Here is a 21,055-nt window from a genome sequence, read left to right as displayed (position 1 = left end):
CAACTGACGAGGCCCAGAAACGGTCGAGGGACCGAATACACGTCGCCCGATGAGACGGTGTGGGGCGGCTGGTGGAATTATTATTGTTGTTATTTAAATGTAGAATGTAATGTAGAAAAGATGCATTTCCCGGCCGATTAACCATGTGTGTGGCGGCGGGTGGAATTAATTGTTATATAAATGTTCCTATTATTTATGCTGTTGTTTGCCGTTCTCAACACTGGCTCTCTAACTACAATATTGGCAACCAGAAAGTGATTAGCAAAACGTGAAGCCTGTAATTAGAATTCCTAGTGCCCACTTCAAGTGAGAAATACACTTATAGCTACAGCTTATAGCTCTGAGGAATTAGGAGATTGTCTGGGATTCATAAACAAAAACGATTCTCTAAAAATGTTCACTATATTCTGAAAGGCACAGACCAAAAAGAATCCACACAATCTGACTAACAGAGCAGTTCAGAGTCTAATGCGCTGATACGACTATAACTGTTCAAATTAAATGTTTAAGTGAATGCTCGCCATTATTTGATGATAATGTTCATCAAACGCCACGCTAAATAATGGTAGAATCTCTGTCCCGCGGCGGCACGTGAAAATACGACATACGCAAACTGAAGATAGATCATTAAAGTTATCCCAGAATTAACACTTCACTCGAAAATGATTTCACGGTTACGCGTATCCCGAGTAACTTATTACGGCATCCGAGGCTGTTTATAGCAATGATACCGACGCGACGTGACCCCTGGCACAGGTGATGTGCTATTCAGCTTCTGGAGAGAACTGGGGCCTTCCTTCCTCGCGCAGCGTTCTTATATATAAAGCCGCGGTGCGGACAGCTAAGGGAACGCCTGATCAAAATTGCTCTCCCGACTAGCCGCTGGGCTAGTACTGCACCACTTCAAGTTATTGAATAAATTATCGCTTCCGTTGCTGATGGCCGGTGAAGCTCTCAATTTAAATGTGCATTCAGCACACAGGTAAGTAATCATAATAAAAGTCTGACGTGGCTAAGTTAAATATTTTGGGCGAGAGAATTAATTTAATTACACTACACGCAGTAGACGACCTCTGAACTTGCCCTTTGGAGATACGCTATCGCTATAGTTTTATAGTTATTCAATTGAAATTTCTCACATCTTTATGATTATAGCGGATCTCCCATCTACTTAAATTTAAATATCCTAGCTTTATTTATTCGCCTACTTAATCTACACTCCTGGAAATTGAAATAAGAACACCGTGAATTCATTGTCCCAGGAAGGGGAAACTTTATTGACACATTCCTGGGGTCAGATACATCACATGATCACACTGACAGAACCACAGGCACATAGAAACAGGCAACAGAGCATGCACAATGTCGGCACTAGTACAGTGTATATCCACCTTTCGCAGCAATTCAGGCTGCTATTCTCCCATGGAGACGATCGTAGAGATGCTGGATGTAGTCCTGTGGAACGGCTTGCCATGCCATTTCCACCTGGCGCCTCAGTTGGACCAGCGTTCGTGCTGGACGTGCAGACCGCGTGAGACGACGCTTCATCCAGTCCCAAACATGCTCAATGGGGGACAGATCCGGAGATCTTGCTGGCCAGGGTAGTTGACTTACACCTTCTAGAGCACGTTGGGTGGCACGGGATACATGCGGACGTGCATTGTCCTGTTGGAACAGCAAGTTCCCTTGCCGGTCTAGGAATGGTAGAACGATGGGTTCGATGACGGTTTGGATGTACCGTGCACTATTCAGTGTCCCCTCGACGATCACCAGTGGTGTACGGCCAGTGTAGGAGATCGCTCCCCACACCATGATGCCGGGTGTTGGCCCTGTGTGCCTCGGTCGTATGCAGTCCTGATTGTGGCGCTCACCTGCACGGCGCCAAACACACATACGACCATCATTGGCACCAAGGCAGAAGCGACTCTCATCGCTGAAGACGACACGTCTCCATTCGTCACTCCATTCACGCCTGTCGCGACACCACTGGAGGCGGGCTGCACGATGTTGGGGCGTGAGCGGAAGACGGCCTAACGGTGTGCGGGACCGTAGCCCAGCTTCATGGAGACGGTTGCGAATGGTCCTCGCCGATACCCCAGGAGCAACAGTGTCCCTAATTTGCTGGGAAGTGGCGGTGCGGTCCCCTACGGCACTGCGTAGGATCCTACGGTCTTGGCGTGCATCCGTGCGTCGCTGCGGTCCGGTCCCAGGTCGACGGGCACGTGCACCTTCCGCCGACCACTGGCGACAACATCGATGTACTGTGGAGACCTCACGCCCCACGTGTTGAGCAATTCGGCGGTACGTCCACCCGGCCTCCCGCATGCCCACTATACGCCCTCGCTCAAAGTTCGTCAACTGCACATACGGTTCACGTCCACGCTGTCGCGGCATGCTACCAGTGTTAAAGACTGCGATGGAGCTCCGTATGCCACGGCAAACTGCCTGACACTGACGGCGGCGGTGCACAAATGCTGCGCAGCTAGCGCCATTCGACGGCCAACACCGCGGTTCCTAGTGTGTCCGCTGCGCCGTGCGTGTGATCATTGCTTGTACAGCCCTCTCGCAGTGTCCGGAGCAAGTATGGTGGGTCTGACACACCGGTGTCAATGTGTTCTTTTTTCCATTTCCAGGAGTGTATCTTGCTTCCTTAACTTCTAAGACAAATACTAGAAAATTATGGATTTCATCAAATAATTTTTTTTTTTGACATCCAAAATACTGTTTCTACTAAATTATTATGAAAAAGGAATCTAAATATAAATTTTTAAGTTTCTAGCTCTTTTCTGTTGCGCCAATGATTTTTACAGAAAAACGTCCAAATTTCGAAAATGGGGTAAAGTTATTGAACTGATATACAACACATATTGATTTAGTATTACTCCTGACATGCTAGAAACATTTCACGTTATTTACTTGATTTTTAAAGTATTGCGCAACATTTATGACGTCAGAGCTAGTTACAGCGGACTAGGCTGGCACACAGTGGAAAGACTGATGTGAATTTTATACGGCGTGAGTAGGCTGCTTCCCTACAGCGGCCAACCGAACGACCAACCAACGGTCGTCCCGCTCCAGTTTTCTTCCGTCTCATAGTTTTTCATGCGTGTCGCAAGCGGTCGGCGAGCAGTGGCTGTCCGCACCTCGCTGGCGGTCCGTCCCCGACTTCACTGCTGCTGCGTCCCGACTGAACTCCCGACACACCACGAGCCGGAAATACTAGCGGTCGCTTCAAATATAATACGACATTGCTCTTATCGATAAGCGCTGCTGCTGCCACTCACGGGCAGGTAAGACAGGAACTTAGTGAGGCCAGTAAATCGAATAAGAAAACGAGGCGGTAGTATCGTAAGGAGAAGGTGACAAACGATAAAAGGCATGAACACGAGCCGAGCACGGCTCAATTGTGGTAAAATCTACACTTAACGAACAGAAAACTCTGTCTCTAGGCACGTGTAAAAGCCTGTTTGTCACTTAAGGGAGCAAACAGCAGCTTCCCCAATTCCGAGACCCCACAACATTGGTGGTAACGACTTACTGAGACAGACATAGACGTCTTGTTCTTCTCCAGCGTCGTGAGGGGGTACCTGCCAAAGTGCCCATCTCTCTGGATGAAACAAATCATTAGCGTAAAGGAACCAGTGGCTGAAAGAGCCACTGGTTGAGGGTATGGAAAAGAGGTGCCATATTCTGTGTCAAAAGTCACGGTCTGGGAGGAAAGAGCGACTCAAATTGCACTAAGAAAGGACATGGAGTGAGGGAGGAAAGGTAGGAGGTGATGGTAACAGGGACGGACTGCAGTTCTGTCATGCCATTTGGTGATAGTAAACTAAGATAACGGAGTGGCTAACTGAAAGTAAGGATGGTAAGTGGTAGAGGAAAAGTGAGCTTGGTTGAGAGAGTAGATAGTGCTTACAATGAGGTGGAATACAGATTTGAGAGTGCCGGCCGTTGTGGTCGAGCGGTTCTAGGCGCTTCAGTACGGAACCGCGCTGCTGCTATGGTGGCAGGTTCGAATCCTGCCTCAGGCATGGATGTGTGTGATGTCCTTAGGTTAATTAGGTTTCAGTACTTTTAAGTCTAGGAGCTGATGACCTCAGATGTTAAGTCCCTTAGTACTCAGAGGAATCTGAACTTCGGAGCTGTGTAGAGTAGGTGCAGTGTGGGGTCTCCACACGGATGGATGCTTTGGAGATTTAGTATAGGAGTGGGACAGAGAGAGTGATTGGTATGAATTGGAATAAAATTAGATGGATGAGGACATTAAGAGTAGAATTTTTTTTTTTTTTTTTTTTTTTGCCATTGAGCTTAGCGTATAAGCAAGTATGTGGAATGTGGCTCATTGCAGGTATTACACGTTGCAGGTTATTGCAGGTTAGGACTACTATTGTGCAGGGAGACAGGTGGATAAATTTTTATATTTGATTGTGTGATGATTATTGTGCTGGAGTTGGTGGAGGAAATGTATGGCTTCGGGTGGCTCGAGTTTAAGGTGTTGGAAGCAAATACAGGCCCTGTTTATTATTATTATTATTCTCATGCTCAGTGCTGGTGGATAATTCAGTAGCTGACGAGTGTAGTCTGTGTTACTAAGAAGCCGTCACAACAACGATGTGCCTTCGCAAAAGAAGACGAAGTAAATATTCCAGAATTAGAATCAAGAACAGTTGATAGCATGAGTGACGTAGAAGTAAATATCCTCGGAGTAGTGAAGCAAGTTAAATCATTTAATAAAAGCAAGTGTTGTGGTCCAATTAGATTCCTTTCGGAGTATGCTGATGCATTAGCTCCATACTTAACAATCATATGCAACCGTTCGCTCGACGAAAGATCCGTACCTAAAGACTGGAAAGTTGCACAGGTCAGACCAATATTCGAGAAAGGTAGTGTGAGTAATCCACTAAATTACAGGCCGATACGGTTAACGTCGAAATGTAGCAGGAGTTTAGAACAAATATTGTGTTCGAACATTACGAATTACCTCGAAGAAAACTGTCTATAGGCACACAGTCAACATGGGTTTAGAAAACATCGTTCCTGTGAAACACAACTAGCTCTTTATTCACATGAAGTGTTGAGTGCTATTGACAAGGGATTTCAGACCGATTCGGTATTTCTGGATTTCCGGAAGGCTTTTGACCCTGTACCACACAAGCGGCTAGTGTTGAAATTGCGCGCTTATGGAATATCGTCTCAGTTGTGTGACTGGATTTGTGATTTCCTGTCACAGAGGTCACAGTTCGTAGTAACTGACGGAAAGTCATCGAGTGAAACAGAAGTGATTTCAGGCGTTCCCCAAGGTAGTGTTACAGGCCCCTTGCTGTTCCTTATCTATATAAACGATTTGGGAGACAATCTGAGCAGCAGTCTTCGGTTGTTTGCAGATGACGCTGTCGTTTATCGGCTCATGAAGTCATCAGAAGACGAAAACAAACTTCAAAACGATTTAGAAAAGATACCTGGATGGTGCGGAAAGTGGCAATTGACCCTAAATAACGAAAAGTGTGAAGTCATCCACATGAGTGCTAAAAGGAACTCAAACTTCGGTTACACGATAAATCAGTCTAATCTCAAAGCCGTAAATTCAAGTAAATGCCTGGGTATTACAATTACGAACAAGTTAAATTGGAAGGAAAACATAGAAAATGTTGTGGGGAAGGCTAACCAAAGACTGTGTTTTATTGGCAGGACACTTAGAAAATGTTACAGACCTACTAAGGAGACTGCCTACACTACGCTTTTCAGTCCTTATTTAGAATACTGCTGTGCTGTGTGGGATCGTTACCAGTTAGGACTGACGGAATACATCGAAAAAGTTGAAAGAAAGGCAGCACGTTTTGTATTGTCGCGAAATATGGGAGCGAGTGTCATAGAAATGATACAGGATTTGGGCTCGAAATCGTTAAATGAAAGGCGTTTTTCGTTGCGACAGAATCTTCTCACGAAATTCCAATCACCAACTTTCTCCTCCGAAAGTGAAAATATTTTTTTGACACCGAGCTATATAGTCAGGGACGACCACCACGATAAAATAAGGGAAATCAGAGCTCGTACGGAAAGATGTAGGTGTTCATTCTTTCCGCGTGCTATACGAGATTGGAGGAATAGAGAATTGAGGAAAAGATGAACCCTCTGCCAGGCTGTTAAATGTGATTTGCAGAGTATCCATGTAAATGTAGATGTAGATGTAGATGAGGACAGTAAGAGTAGAATTTTTGTTTTGTTTTGCAATTGAGCTTAGCACTTAAGGAAGTATGCGGAATGGGGCTCATTGAAGGTATTACACGTTGGAGGTTATTGCAGGTTAGGAACACTATTGTGCAGGGAGACAGCTGGATAGATTTTTATATATGATTGTGTGATGATTATTGTGCTGGAGTTGGTGGAGGAAATGTATGGCTTCGGGTGGCTCGAGTTTAAGGTGTTGGAAGAAAATAAAGGCCCTGTTTTTAATTATTATTATTATTACACTACTGGCCATTAAAATTGCTCCACCACGAAGATGACGTGCTACAGACACGAAATCTAGCCGACAGGAAGAAGATGCGGTGATATGCAAATGATTAGCTTTTCAGAGCATTCACACAAGGTTGACGCCGGTGGCGACACCGAAAACGTGCTCACATGAGGAAAGTTTCCAACCGGTTTCTCATACACAAACAGGAGTTGACCTGCGTTGCCTGGTGAAACGTTGTTGTGATGCCTCGTGTAAGGAGGAGAAATGCGTACCATCACGTTTCCGACTTTGGTAAAGGTCGGATTGTAGCCTATCGCTATTGCGGTTTATCGTATCGCGACATTGCTGCTCGTGTTGGTCGAGATCCAATGACTGTTAGCAGAACATGGAATCGGTGGGTTCAAGAGGGTAATATGGAACGCCGTGCTGGATCCCAACGGCCTCATATCATTAGCAGTCGAGATGATAGGCATCTTATCCGCATGGCTGTAATGGATCGTGCAGCCACGTCTCGATCCCTGAGTCAACAGATGGGGACGTTTGCAAGAAGAGAACCATCTGCTGGAACTGTTCGACGACGTTTGTAACAGCATGGAATATCGGCTCGGAGACCATGGCTGCTGTTACCCTTGACGCTGCATCACAGACATGAGCGCCTGCGATGGTGTACTCAACGACGAACATGGGTGCACGAATGGCAGAACGTCACTTTTTCGGATAAATCTCCGGTTCTGCTAACAGCATCATTATGGTCGCATCCGTGTTTGGCGACATCGCGGTGGACGCACATTGGAAGCGTGTATTCGTCATCGCGATAGTGGCGTATCACCCGGCGTGATGGTATGTGCTGCCATTGGTTACTCATATCGGTCACGTCTTGTTCACCTTGACGGCACTTTGAACAGTGGACGTTACATTTCAGATGTGTTACGACCCGTGACTCTACCCTTCATTCGATCCCTACGAAACCCTACATTTCAGCAGGATAATGCACGACCGCTTATTGCAGGTCCTGTACGGGCCTTTCTGGATACAGAAAATGTTCGACTGCTGCCCCGGCCAGCACATTCTCCAGATCTCTCACCAATTGAAAACGTCTGGTGAAGGGTGGCCGAGCAACTGTCTCGTCACAATACGCCAGTCACTACTCATGATGAATTGTGGTATCGTGTTGAAGCTGCATGGGCACGCCATCTAAGCTATGTTTGATTCAATACCCCGGCGTATCAAGGCCGTTATTACAGCCGGAGGTGGTTCTTCTGGGTTACTGATTTCTCAGGATCTATGCACCCAAATCGCGTGAAAATGTAATCACATGTCAGTTCTAGTATAATATATTTGTATAAGATATTTGTATAATATAATATAATATAGTATAATATAATATATATAGTTTGTCATCTGCATTTCTTGTTGGTGTAGCAGCTCTAATGGCCGGTAATGTATTACTGTTTTCGTGCTCAAAAATGGTTCAAATGGCTCTGAGCACTATGGGACTCAACTGCTGTGGTCATAAGTCCCCTAGAACTTAGAACTACTTAAACCTAACGAACCTAAGGACATCACACACATCCATGCCCGAGGCAGGATTCGAACCTGCGACCGTAGCGGTCGTGCGGTTCCAGACTGTAGCGCCTTTAACCGCTCGGCCACTCCGGCCGGCATTCTCGTGCTCATTGCTGGTGGATAATTCAGTAGCTGACGAGTGTAGTCTGTGTTACTAAGACGCCGTCACAACGACGATGTGAGGCCACACACAGAGTTGAGCCCGCCTGTGAGAGCGCGCCCTCTGCCCGCTGCCCGCAGTGGAGGAGCCGTGCGAGCTGGGCTGCGGCGGGCTGTCGTTCTGCGCGCCGGTGTCTCGGCCGCTGCAGCTGTTCCGCAGCTGCGACGCGCGCGCCGACGCGGCGGCCCGCGCCGCGGTCTCGCTGTGGTCCCGGCGCGGCGCGGCGCCGCTGCCGCTGCCCCTGCCTCTGCCGCTGCCGCTGCTGGACGTGCGCGCCTGCCGGCCGCACCTGTGGCGCGCCGTCGCCTGCGCGCTGCACCTCGCGCCCTGCCACGCCAACACGCGCTCCCTCACCATCTGCAGGTCAGCAGCGCCGCGCCAGCGTCCACTCGCCCCACTTCACACTGTGTGTTTCCTCAGACACGACAACCGTATTCCCTACCGTCCCTGTGCCTGCCATTGTCTGACCTAGCCTGTAAGTCATGCAGGAGCAGACCAATTGAGTCTGAGTCAACTTAATTAGAACGCTTGGGGTTGTTACTACGCAGTCGTTTTAATAAACTTGGGAGGCGAATAACGTAGATAGGATTTACTTGGAAGGAGTCGCCTGTTATATTTAGAGATCGATCGCCTACCGTTCTAAAGCAGATCCTATTTTAAAAACGAGACAGTTCGGCACAAACTTAATTACACTCGTAAACATAAACTGGGTAACAAAATTAAAAGATCACTTTTTGGAAACCTCTTATTTGTCTGCCAACGTAAAATTCGACTCAAAGATGCCTACGACCTTCCTCTGCAACGGCACAAAAGCGTCCCACTCTGAGACGTCGTCCTCTGTCTCGACGACGCTTCAGATAGGAAGGTGTCGACACATGCCACAAGGAGGACACAGCTCCAGAGATTCATGTGATGTGTAAGGTTGATTAATGATGTCGCATTGGCACCAAATTTCACCTCAGTTCTGCCCAACGCCGTCAAGGGCGTATCACACTATGCAAAGTCGTCACACACCTCTTACCCAAGTTTCATCCCTCCTTCTTAGGACTCTGCGACGCCTAGCTTCAAATCACGCGGTTTTCTTATGGGCGGCAGAAGGACAGATTTCAGAAACACTGCCACCTAGAATCGATACCAAAGGCACTCAGGAGGTTACGTAAAGGGCGTTAACGGTACCTCCCATTCCGCTTTAGCATTGATTCCCACAAATTTTGCGGTCGAAACTACAGTCCGAGGTTCAAAGAGCAGCAGGACGACGTTCTTAAAAACGATCGACACTGCTGCCACCACTCTAGGGGCTTAGCACTACACTGCATCTACGTCTCTACATCTACGTGATTACTCTGCTATTCGCAATAAAGTGCCGGGCAGAGGGTTCACTGAACCACCCTCAAGCTGTCTCTGTACCGTTCCACTCTCGAACGGCACGTTGGAAAAAAGCGCACTTAAATTTCTCTTATTTTGTCGTGATGATCATTTCTCCCTGTATAGATGGGTGCCAACAGAATGTTTTAGCAATCGGAGGAGAAAACTGGTGATTGAAATTTCATGAGAAGATCCCGTCGCAACGAAAAACGCCTTAGTTTTAATGATTGCCACTCCAATTCACGTATCATGTCTGTGACACTATCTACCCTATTTCGCGATAATACAAAACGAGCCGCCCATCTTTGTACCCCTTCGATGTCAACCGTCAGTCCCACCTGATGCGGATCGCACACCGCACAGCAATAGTCCAGAATAGGGCGGACAAGTGTGGTGTAAGCAGTCTCTTTAGTAGAACTGTTACACCTTCTAAGTGTTCTACCAATGAATCGCACTCTTTGGTTTGCTCTCACCCACAATATTATATATGTGATCGTTCCAATACAGGTTATTTGTAATTGTAATCCTTAAGTATTTAGTTGAATTTAGAGCCTTCAGATTTGTGTGACTTACCGCGTAAACGAAATTTAGCGGATTTCTTTAGTTCTCATGTGAATATCTTCACACTTTTCTTTATTAAGGGTCAATTGGCACTTTTCGCACAACACAGATATCTTATTTAAATCATTTTGCAGTTCATTTTCGTCATCGGATGACTTTACAAGACGGTAAATGACAGCATCATCTGCAAACAATCTAAGACGGGTACTCAGATTGTCTATGTCGTTAATATAGATCAGGAACAACAGAGAGCCTATAACACTTCCTTGGGGAACGCCGGATATTACTTCTGTTTTACTCGATGACTTTCTGTCTATTACTACGAACTGTGACCTTTCTGACAGGAAATAAAGAATCCAGTCGCATAACTTAGGCGATACTCCTAAGGCTTTGGTTAGAAGACGCTTGTGAGGAACGGTGTCGAAAGCCTTCTGGAAATCTGAAAATATGGAATCAATTTGACATCCTCTGTCGATAGCACTCATTACTTCATGAGTATAAAGAGGTAATTGTGTTTCACAAGAACGATATTTTCTGAATCTGCGCTGACTTGTGTCAATAAATCGTTTTCTTCCAGGTACTTCATGATGTTCGAATACAGTATATGTTCCAAAACCCTACTGCAAATCGACGTTAGTGATATGCGCCTGCACAGCCGAGCTACAGCCCCACTAAACGTGACTTGTCGCCTTTGGAATGTAGTGCGACTGCAGGTTTTGCTGTGTCAGAATGGAACCATTGCGGAGCGTTCAAAACCATTCGACAATATTTGAACTTGACCCGAAGCAACAAAAGCTGTACCTGCTTTTCCAGCCGCCTGTGGTGTTCTTGAAACGGCTAAAGGGTCCCTCTACGACTCACCAGTTTAGCAACATGCACGATGCCACCAATGAATCTTTGTCGAGAAAGTTAACTATCAGTGATTTGAACACCCATTTAGCCCTGCTGAAGCTCTAGCGCCTGTTAGGCAGGTAACTCCCTCGACACTCCTTAGGTGGGGTTGCCTGCCTATCAGGCGCTAGAGCCGCCAGAAGGCTGAATGAGTGTCTTTCTTAAGAGGCACAGATAAACGTTCTCAACAAAAGTTCATTGGCACCATCGAGGGTGTTGCCAAACTGGTGCTTCTTAGAGATAGTCTTTGCCATTTCATTTACGTTCACGTAAATTTTGCAGCTCCCCCTCGGCCTAACCCCTCCTCCTCTACCTGTCGTCAACAAGAGGGCAGAAGAAGCATTGTAAGCTTGTGATCACGTTCATATTTAGTCATTGATTTTTAGCGGTTACTAGTGATTCTACACCGTATACCAGAGCAAAAATTGCAGTCCCACTACACTCCAAAATGGTCAGATCAGATACAGTGGGGTTGTAACTTCACGATGTGCTTAGCATTGTGCTAAATCTCTCTGGGTGTGGCAGCGGTGTCGTCCTGTTGCTCACCAAACTCGCCGTTTTTGACTGTTAAATGAGTGGGAATCAATATGGTTTGATAGATGCTCTTTATGACACCTCCTGAGGGCGTTCCACATCGATTTTGAACGGCGGCGTGTCTGAAACGTTTTCCTCGGTCGCCCAAGAGAAAACCGCGTCACATCCACGCTGGGCGTTGCGATACTGATCTCGTTTACAGAGGCGTCAAAAGAAGGTACGAAATGTGGGTAAGAGGGGACGTGATGTCCATCCCATACTGTGACACATTCACGATTGGATCTGGACAGAACTTTGATGAAATTTGTTGCCAATGTGACATCTTTAACCCACCTTATACCTCCCATTAACTTCTGGCTCTGGCTTCTTTTTTTCGGAAGCGGCGATACCTTGCTGTTTCAGGCGTCACCAAGCCCGAGGGTGATGTCGCAGTACGGCATGCTTTTGCACCATTACAGACTCTAGGTACCTTTGAGCCAAAGTTCTAACATATGCGTCACAATGAGAGATAGCTACGGGGTTTGGCAAGCTACCCACCAATTGAGTTGCACCGTGTAGATGGTTTATCCTTCAAGGCAATCGAGTATATCGATGATTTTTGCCTGTTTCATGTATCGTCACTTCCAAGGAATCGGTCCCGGTAATTCCAAGACTTTCAGGAATGTTTCAATTGTAAATTTTAAGTTCTAATTTTTTGTGTAGTTTAGCATTTCCTATTGTAATTTTTCATCTGTTTTATTTTTTTGTTAGCTATACCATTAACGGCCTTGCGGCCGTGTTAACACTGGGCCGAGTCAGATCACCGAAGTTAAGCGCGTTATTTAACAAAAAAAAAAAAAAAAAATCGCCATACAGCCGTGCGATTTGAGAACTTATTTTTTTTTTTTTTTTTTGACCATTACGCAATATACAGGTAAAAATAGGGGACATGGCCAAGTACACAGGTGGACTCGGATGCAAATGTGCCTAAACACGCTGGCCATAAGAGAGCCTGGGTTCAACGGGGGATACGTCTGGCCAATCTCATTCTGTAGTCCTGAACAGGTGGAATTTCGATGTGAGCTCACTATACGGATGGCCACTCAAAGTCATTGGTTGAGGTTGTGCCACTGAGAAGTTAGTCCCCGTGGACACCGATCACAAGTGCAAGTTTCGGGAAGTGACAGAGTGCTCTTCCAATTGGCGGGTCCGTCCCCTAATGAGGGGCTTTTTTTCTTGACCCAGAAGTAGGTGGTGTATGGAGCTGGATAGCTGAGCCACCCATAATATATAAAAAATCATAATAACAATAAAGATCATCGTACTAAGGAATTTAAAGGCACAATTCTCTGGTGGCATTAAGATACTTATTCTTGGAATAATTACTAATAGGTGTCAAAATACTAGTAGTCTACGAAACACGAAGCTCATTAGTAAGCAGCTTAAAAACTCGAATGACATCTCGAATTCCCACGTATATTCACGTATTCCCATATATAAGTTAGAGACTCCAAATGGAATACTTGCAGCTAACCGCGGATCGTGTGCACATGTGACAGGACATGGCCCATACGCAGATTTCCTACACTGAATCTAAAGAACAGAGTATTGCAACTATTATCGCGGAGCCGTTGGTATACCTTACAGTTTCTTACGAGAATGTTCAGATTATGAGTCCATGTTGGTGGGAGGTAGACAACAGCTTCAGGGAATTTTTGTCTTCAGCGTCGTGCGTAATTAGGTGAAATTTGCCTTCTTACACAAAATGGCTTCACTCTTCTCATTAAGAACAAAAAGAGAGCATTCAGATCAACTAACGCAAGGAGATTATGTTTCGAAATCACGATGGGAACTAAGGGAACAATTATAATAAACCATTAGCTTATCGTTGTTCCCAAAATCGAGATGTCTTTGGTTCTGAACTCGAGCCTGAAAAAGCGACTCGATCTTCAGTACTTAACCTGCCATCCTGGTGGTGAAATGGGAACCAGTATACCGTCAATTGCTTTAGCATCCACGAGGCACCTAAAGCCAGTGAGAAAAGGAAACTCGAAGTATAGTACTGTAGCTACCAGGATTACTTAAGATAGTGCAGTAACTGTCGTAGTATTTGTCACCTCCTCCTTCCTGTACAAATATTTTTCTGTCTTCCTCTTTTCTGTCCATTTCCTATTACACTTAGTTTCCTTTTATTACTACTATTAGATTTCTTTTTTCTGTAATAATAGACGAGGGAGTAGTCTTAATGATTAAATTATTAATAGTTAGCTTATAGCTAGTTCTTTGAATAAACAGGCGAAAAGCAACACAACCGTCGGAATAGTCATCCAGCGGGAGGTACCACAGTCATTAGTGTATACTAAGTACTTTAAGAAGTAGCTATAATAATTCATGTTTCTTGTACAATTTGTTTCAAAATTAGATGTAAAGAAAACAGTCTATTTCGTTTGGTAAGTGATGAATCATAAAGAAAGCTAATTAAATAAAAAAGTTAGCTCGCCTCCACAGCTCAGTTCTCTAACACACGCATGGATAGTGGCACCGAACTCGGAGATATCCGATTCGAAAACTGATGGTGGAGGAAATTTTCACCTCCAATATTTGACCGACAGTGGGAAGAGAGGATGTGGCGATCTCTTTCGTATAGCACAAGGGTAGTCAAACATTTTTACCTATCGCCACTTTTTTCTCTCTGTTGGTAGTAAAATTTTCCAGCTGCCCTCCTGTTCCACAGCAATGGTGATTTATAAAGAGAGAAGTAAATTTACGTAATAAAATTTATATACCAGAGTTAACGTAAAGCATGTAATAATAGTTACTTATCAGTTACTTTATGTCGTATTTTATGAAAAACCAATTGAAAGTATCTTTAACCCACAACCACCTACCGCCAAGCACGGAAGGTGGAACGCCCGCTAGCGGGCGGTAGGTACTAGATTGACTACACCGGCATACTTTAATGCACAGTGCGCGTCGCCTTGTGAGACAGGAAGGTGAGTCAGACCCAGGTCGAAACCGCACGGCGGTCAGCGAGCATTGGTCTGGTACACTGGACAATCGGACTGTGGCTCAGAAGGTTCATTTAGGCAAATGCTGGAATGGTCCCCCACGGAAAATATAGTAGACACATGGATAAAATACGGTAACATTCAATGCAATGTTTACAGGATTGATAAACAGATGACGAGCAATATTCGTGGTATTGTACAGCACATGGATCACCGTTTATAGATGTTTGTCCGTGGTGCCTCCAGATAACTCTATTCATCCGTCACAATAGCAAGCTGTCTGAATTACAACATCAACAACAACAACAATAAAATAATGAAAAGTAGCGTTACCCTCAACCCAAACGTTGTTATGGGCACCACATTACTTTACTAGGCGTGATTCAATTGAATGTTGGTTTTCACTCTGTGCCTTTAAAGCTCCTGATTTGTCTCGTCCGTAATAGGTTCTTTAAGAAAGATTCTGTCTCCGCTGTGAGGTTATGCTCTGCCTTCCGCAGTACATCGTCGCGTACTTGTGCTTTGGTAGTTGCTTGTTCGTAACGAGCACGGAAGTAGGCTAGCGCGTAAGCCATTATTTCGAGTTGTGCATGTAATAGTTGTCCGTATTCGTCATAGACATTGTCGATCATCTTGTCGTTGCGCCATAGGACTGATTGTAAAGTCTGGTTGTGGGACACAGTTTCACATTCGACCGTGTCTTTCGGCTTTGGTCTCCAGATAAAGCCTTCCAGTTGTTGTCCTTTGAGATTCGTAATTTTGGCATTGTATTTTTTCTTTTTATTTTTGCTGTTGGTATCAGCATTAACGATGTTTCCTCCTTGATTCGTTTCTCAAAGACACTGGAGATAAAATTTCACGCTCTGTTTTTGCCAGAAATATTTTGCTCTTGAGTAGTTCATAATAGTAAATAGCAATTGTCGTTTTGTGTAACAGACACTATTCCGGAGTGCTGATGTGGCCACCTCTACGCTGAAGGATTTCATACAGTTTCCATTCTTTGGCTTCACAAGTTTCTTGATCGTTGAGAAGATTTACGTTGAGCTTCCAGCTCTGCCACAGTAAATAGTCTCACGGTCTAATGTTACCCACACAGAGATCGGAGACATGATTAGGTGCAATTCCCCACACCTTTTGATATCGTTATTAAGCTCCGGTGAAACATATAGGGTAAACATTAATAAAACCGACGAACTTCAGGGACGGATTTCTGACTGGATAAGAAGGAAAAAGACCGTAGGAAAATGTACCTTGAAATGAACGGTGTGCGTGGAATGACAAAAAATCGCTCAGGAACACAGTACAGCGCTGCATCGCACCCATGTCACAACAGATAGTCAGTGTGACCTCCATCGACTTGCAGGCGATAGGCGGTTTCATGAAGGATACATATAATCGTCATTTGGCTTACACCATGTTTGAGAGTCACTTGCCTGGAGCTTCTACTAGTTTGTGCCTCAGAATCCTGTTCAACGTGGTCATCTTGTGTGCGCGCAGTCATTGGCCCCTTGCACGTTCGTCTGTCTGGGAGGACGCATAGTCACCCAGACACCCAAAAAGTGCTTGAAATATTGTGTGATGTGATTGGTGTCTGTGAGGATACTTGTTTTGGTATAGCCGTAGTGCCTGTCTACCGTTGCCGTCTGCTTGGCGGTACACAAACACATCTCGGCTTGTTCCCGACGTGAATACCGGACCATTCAGCTGCTTAAAGTACGCTGCGTCAATCACACAGCCTGCAACACATGTGGTCACAGGAATCGTCATTCGTCACCGCCATATATCGGGTAAACAATGCATTTCCGGACACATGTTCATAAGACCTTTTTCCCTCCAAGTCCAGTCAGGAATGAGTCATTGCAATTTGTCGGTTTCACCCTGTAAAGCCCGTCTAACATGCTAGCCGCACCATAGCAGAAGAATGTATATTTTACATTACTGCCCTGTTGTTTTCCCAGGTGTTTGACGTAAATCGTGCACTTGTTCAGATTTGGGATTTGGTTCATATTTCGAATGACACAGTTGAAATTGCCGCCGGTAATTAAGCTATCAGTGAAATTCGCAAGTAATTCTGGAATATCCGTGCGGGAAAAAGCTGCTAGACTCTGACGGCTTTGGCGTCCGGACGGTGCATAGAGATTTAAAGCCAGAAGGTCGTTAATACTGATACTGATGCCTCTACCATTTGAAAGACATCGAACATTGTGATGCGGAATACCGTCATGAATTAAAACTGCAGTTCCAGTTTTATCCTCTTTCCAAAGTTTAAGGATGTGTTTATAACTACGTAGGTAAAAGTACAGTGAAGATGTGCCACATACACATTATTTCAACACAAGATTAGTCTATATATATATATATATATATATATATATATATATATATATATATATATATATATATTTATTTATTTCACTTTAGCTGGCACCTGGTTTATGTTGAGGGTTCAAATGGTTCAAATGGCTCTGAGCACTATGGGACTTAACATCTGTGCTGATCAGTCCCCTAGAACTTCTTAAACCTAACTAACCTAAGGACATCACACACACCCATGCCCGAGGCAGGATTCGAACCTGCGACCGTGGCGGTCACGTGGTTCCAGACGGAAGCGCCTAGAACCGCACGGCCACACCGGCCGGCTATGTTGAAGGTTTTTATTTGAAGGTCTGCAGGTTTACCCACTTCAGTTAATGCCTGGTTTATGCTGAAGGTGGTTATTTGAAGGTCTGAAGGTTCGCCATGGATTTTGGTATCATCATGAGTGAGTGCTGTATCATCCAACATAACCTGATCTTAGTCTTTCCACCAGTCATCCATGATGAAGTGCTGAACATCAGCCTCATCCTTACGCATTTTCTCATCGGAGTCGTCTGCTACTTTTCTTTGGAACAGTTGCTTCTTGTGCTCCAGTGTGTTCGATCGTGGTTTTTATTGTTTCCTGTAGCTTCACTGTCACGTCAGCAGGCATGAAACGTGCGTTGCGAATTTTCTCATTGTTGGGCGAGGCCGGTTCGTCAGAAGATTCCCGTTGTTTAGTAATCTTGATTGAACTGGGAAAATGAGTTGCTTGTCTTGTAGTGCGTTTTACAGTCTGCTTCGAAGCTACTTTTAAGATATGTCTCATATGTTACGTCGAACGCCATAGATGTCTTCTGACCTTATTGCGTCTTACCCAGTTCGATGGTCTGTGACTGCTTTGTGTCGGAAAACGACGAAACAGATGCGCTGTTGCTGCTAGCGCTACTAGTGGTTTTAGATGTCTCGTCTGTTCGACTTACATCCCAATTATAGCATACTAAAACAGTTCAATAGTACGACAGAATAACTGCGACAAAACCCACGTGAAATACGGACACCACAACGAACTTGAGACATTACACCAGTTGGTTTGTGCACCATACTTCACGAACGCTCGGTCCCGTGCAGGGCCCATGGGAAATCGATATGTTAATCAAAAGGAGCCCACTAAAGGTCTTAACTCTGTCGTGTGCTATCAAGAGATTGCATGCATTTAAACGCATAGTTAAGAATTATTAAACTCGTCTGAAATAGTTACTCGAAAACGGCTGCTACCGCTCCTAAGACCTGCACTGCCTTGCGCTATGACGTACGCGCGGCGGCCTACCTTTTTCGTGGACCTCGAACTGGGGGCAGCCGTGTTTACCGCTAGCCTAGCACGGCCGGCTTAGGGATGGCGATTATCGCTGAAACAATCGGTTCTCGGTTATATCGGTCGACCTTAACGCCAGTTTAACCTGAGTGTTATAACTGCTCAAAATAACATGTTTGTGAAATAACCGATTTACAATTTTTTTACTCCTGCAGTGCACGTAAAAATCGAACAAAGAGTGAAAAAGTTTTACTCCGTCAGTGAAAATACTAAATTAAGTACGCAAATAAAAGAAAACTCATTCCGACCACCGCTCGCTGCTTTTCACGAAAAGTGGTCACTGGTTGAATATTACAAAAAATCAACAGTATTCTCACATTGATTCTATATTTTTGAGACACCGCACAAACAGCATCTTGTAATCGAGGATAATAGGACTATTTGTAATTGGGGATGGTGAACGCTAAAGGGTGAAAACTGAGGTTGATGGAGTCTACATCTTGCGTTAACTTCTCTATTTTCAAGGGCTACAGACAGATAGAGGCATATCATGTAGAACCACGAAACAAATCAACTACTCTCAGTTTTTATTGTAAACTATGAATGAATTGTAAGATTATAAGTTTTATCCTTATATCGCGTTGCAAGTTTGTTGTGGCTCCTCCCCTTCTCTATCTTGTCTTCTTTCTGCCGTAGTTAGTGGAATACTTCCAGACTAGAGACAATGCCATCCTGAAATACAGCTAATGTCGGACGACGACAGAATGAAACTATCAGTAAACCGGATGTGGCATGGCTCGCACACTTCATTTACACACTTACCATCCAGAAGACCATGCCACATGGTACAGGTTCATTATCTACAATCTACAGGTCAATTATCTACAATCTTATGTCATGTGTTTGTTGCCCGTTTCTGTCGGCATTGTTATTAAAATATCACTTTCTATAATAACGCAATATTTTAAAGCAATAGAATATTTAGGGATAAAATTTACTCTTTTATTAAAAATTTTTTTCATTTAAAAATCACAAATTTTTGCACTACTGCTATGGCTAATCGATACTTCGGTTTTTTACCCGGTTATTAGTAAAAAATAAAAACACACTTGTTATAACTGAGACCAAACATATTAGGAAAAATACCGGTTATTCAGGACTAAGATAGCGGTATTGGCTTTAACCAATCGGTTTTTCACATCCCTTGGCCAGCTGGTCTAGTAGTGCTGGAGTATTGCTGGAGGGATTTGACTTCATGAATCCTGCAGAGTACGAGGGGTTGGAGGTCTCTTCTGAACAGCACGTTGCAAAGCATCCCAGATATGCGCAATAATGTTCATGTTTGGGGAGTTTGGTGGCTAGCGCAAGTGTTTAAGCTCAGAAGACTGATACTAGAGTCACTCGGTAGCGATTCTGGACGTATGAGGTGTGGCATTGCCCTGCTGGAATTGCCCAAGGCGATCGGAATGCACAATGGACATGAATGGATGCAGGCGATCAGACGGGATGCTTACGTATGTGTCACCTGTCAGAGTCGTATCAGGGGCCCAAATCACTCCAGGTGCACACGTCCCTTTTCATTACTGAGCCTCCACCAGCTTCAACAGTTCCATGGATTCATGAGGCTGTCTCCATAGCCGTACACGTCCATCCGCTCGATATAATTTGAAACGAGACTCGTCCGACCAGGCAACGTGTTTCCAGTGGCCAATGTCCTATATCGATGTTGGGGGTCCAGGCGAGTCTTAAAGCTTTGGTCGTGCAATCACCGATTGTACACGAGAGGGCCTTCGGCTCCGAAAGCCCATATCGATGATTTTTCGTTGAATGGTTCTCACGCTGACACTTGTTGATAGCCCATCATTCAAATCTGAAGCAATTTTGCGGAAGTGTTGCACTTCTGTCACGCTGAACGATTCTCTTCAGTCTTCGTTGGCCCCGTTCTTGCAGGAGCTTTTTCCGGCCGCAGCGATGTCGGAGATTTGATGTCTTACATGATTCCTGATATTCACGATACACCCGCGAAAAGGTCTATCAGGGAAATCCCCACTTCATCGCTATCTCGGAGATCCCATCGCTTGTGCGCCGACTATTACACCACGTTCAAACTTATTTAAATCTTGATAACCTGCCATCCTAGCAGCAGTAATCGATCTAACAACCGCGCCCTGACATTTGTTGTCTTGTATAGGCGATGCCGACCGCAGCGCCATATTCTGCCTGTTTACATATCCCTGTATTAGAAAAAGCATGCTTATACTAGTTTTTTTCTTTTTTCTTCAGTGTTGAGTGTAAGTACTACCGACAGCGGATCTCAAACTGATTTCCTATATCTAGATTACGAGAAGGCTATTGACAATCTTTCTCACAAGTGACTGTGAGAAGTACTATAAATAAGACTCAATACTTACAAATGTAAAAAATGTCTGTTTGAAAAATAACATTCTAATTTAGTAAATATTAAACTACTAATGCCAACGGCTTTGCCGCAGTGGCTACACCGGTTCCCGCGAGATCACCGAAGGTAAGCGCTGTCGGGCGTGTTCGGCACTTGGATGGGTGACCATCCAGGCCGCCATGCGCTGTTGCCATTTTTCGGGGTGCACTCAGCCTCGTGATGCCAATTGAGGACCTACTCGACCGATTAGTAGCGGCTTCGGTCAAGAATACCATCATAATGACCGGGAGAGCGCTGTGCTAACCCCACGCCCCTCCTATCCGCATCCTCCACTGAGGATGACATGGCGGTCAGATAGTCCCGGTAGGCTACTGGTGGCCTGACGACGGAGTGCTTACAAAAAAAAAAAAAACTAACAGCAGATGAACAGCAGTTGTGTGATAACAGTCTAATTTACTCTATTAAATCTATATAGCATAAGCATGAAGTGCATTTTGCAATGTAGTGAGGGTTTATTTTTGATACA

General features: G+C 44.9%; 1 protein-coding gene across 1 annotated transcript in view; it reads left to right on the top strand.

Moving 5' to 3' along the window:
• The window catches only part of LOC124775137 (reversion-inducing cysteine-rich protein with Kazal motifs-like), a 370,434-nt gene that overhangs the window by 271,194 nt on the left and 78,185 nt on the right, over nt 1-21,055 (top strand). Inside the window, exon 8 of the mRNA XM_047249977.1 lies at nt 8,264-8,546. Within this exon, the coding sequence (XP_047105933.1) occupies nt 8,264-8,546 (283 nt within the window). The remainder of the gene's footprint in view (nt 1-8,263; nt 8,547-21,055) is intronic.

Source organism: Schistocerca piceifrons, chromosome 2, assembly GCF_021461385.2.
Source record: "Schistocerca piceifrons isolate TAMUIC-IGC-003096 chromosome 2, iqSchPice1.1, whole genome shotgun sequence".
Lineage (NCBI taxonomy): Eukaryota > Metazoa > Arthropoda > Insecta > Orthoptera > Acrididae > Schistocerca > Schistocerca piceifrons.
This window is presented reverse-complemented; position numbering and strand designations above follow the sequence as displayed.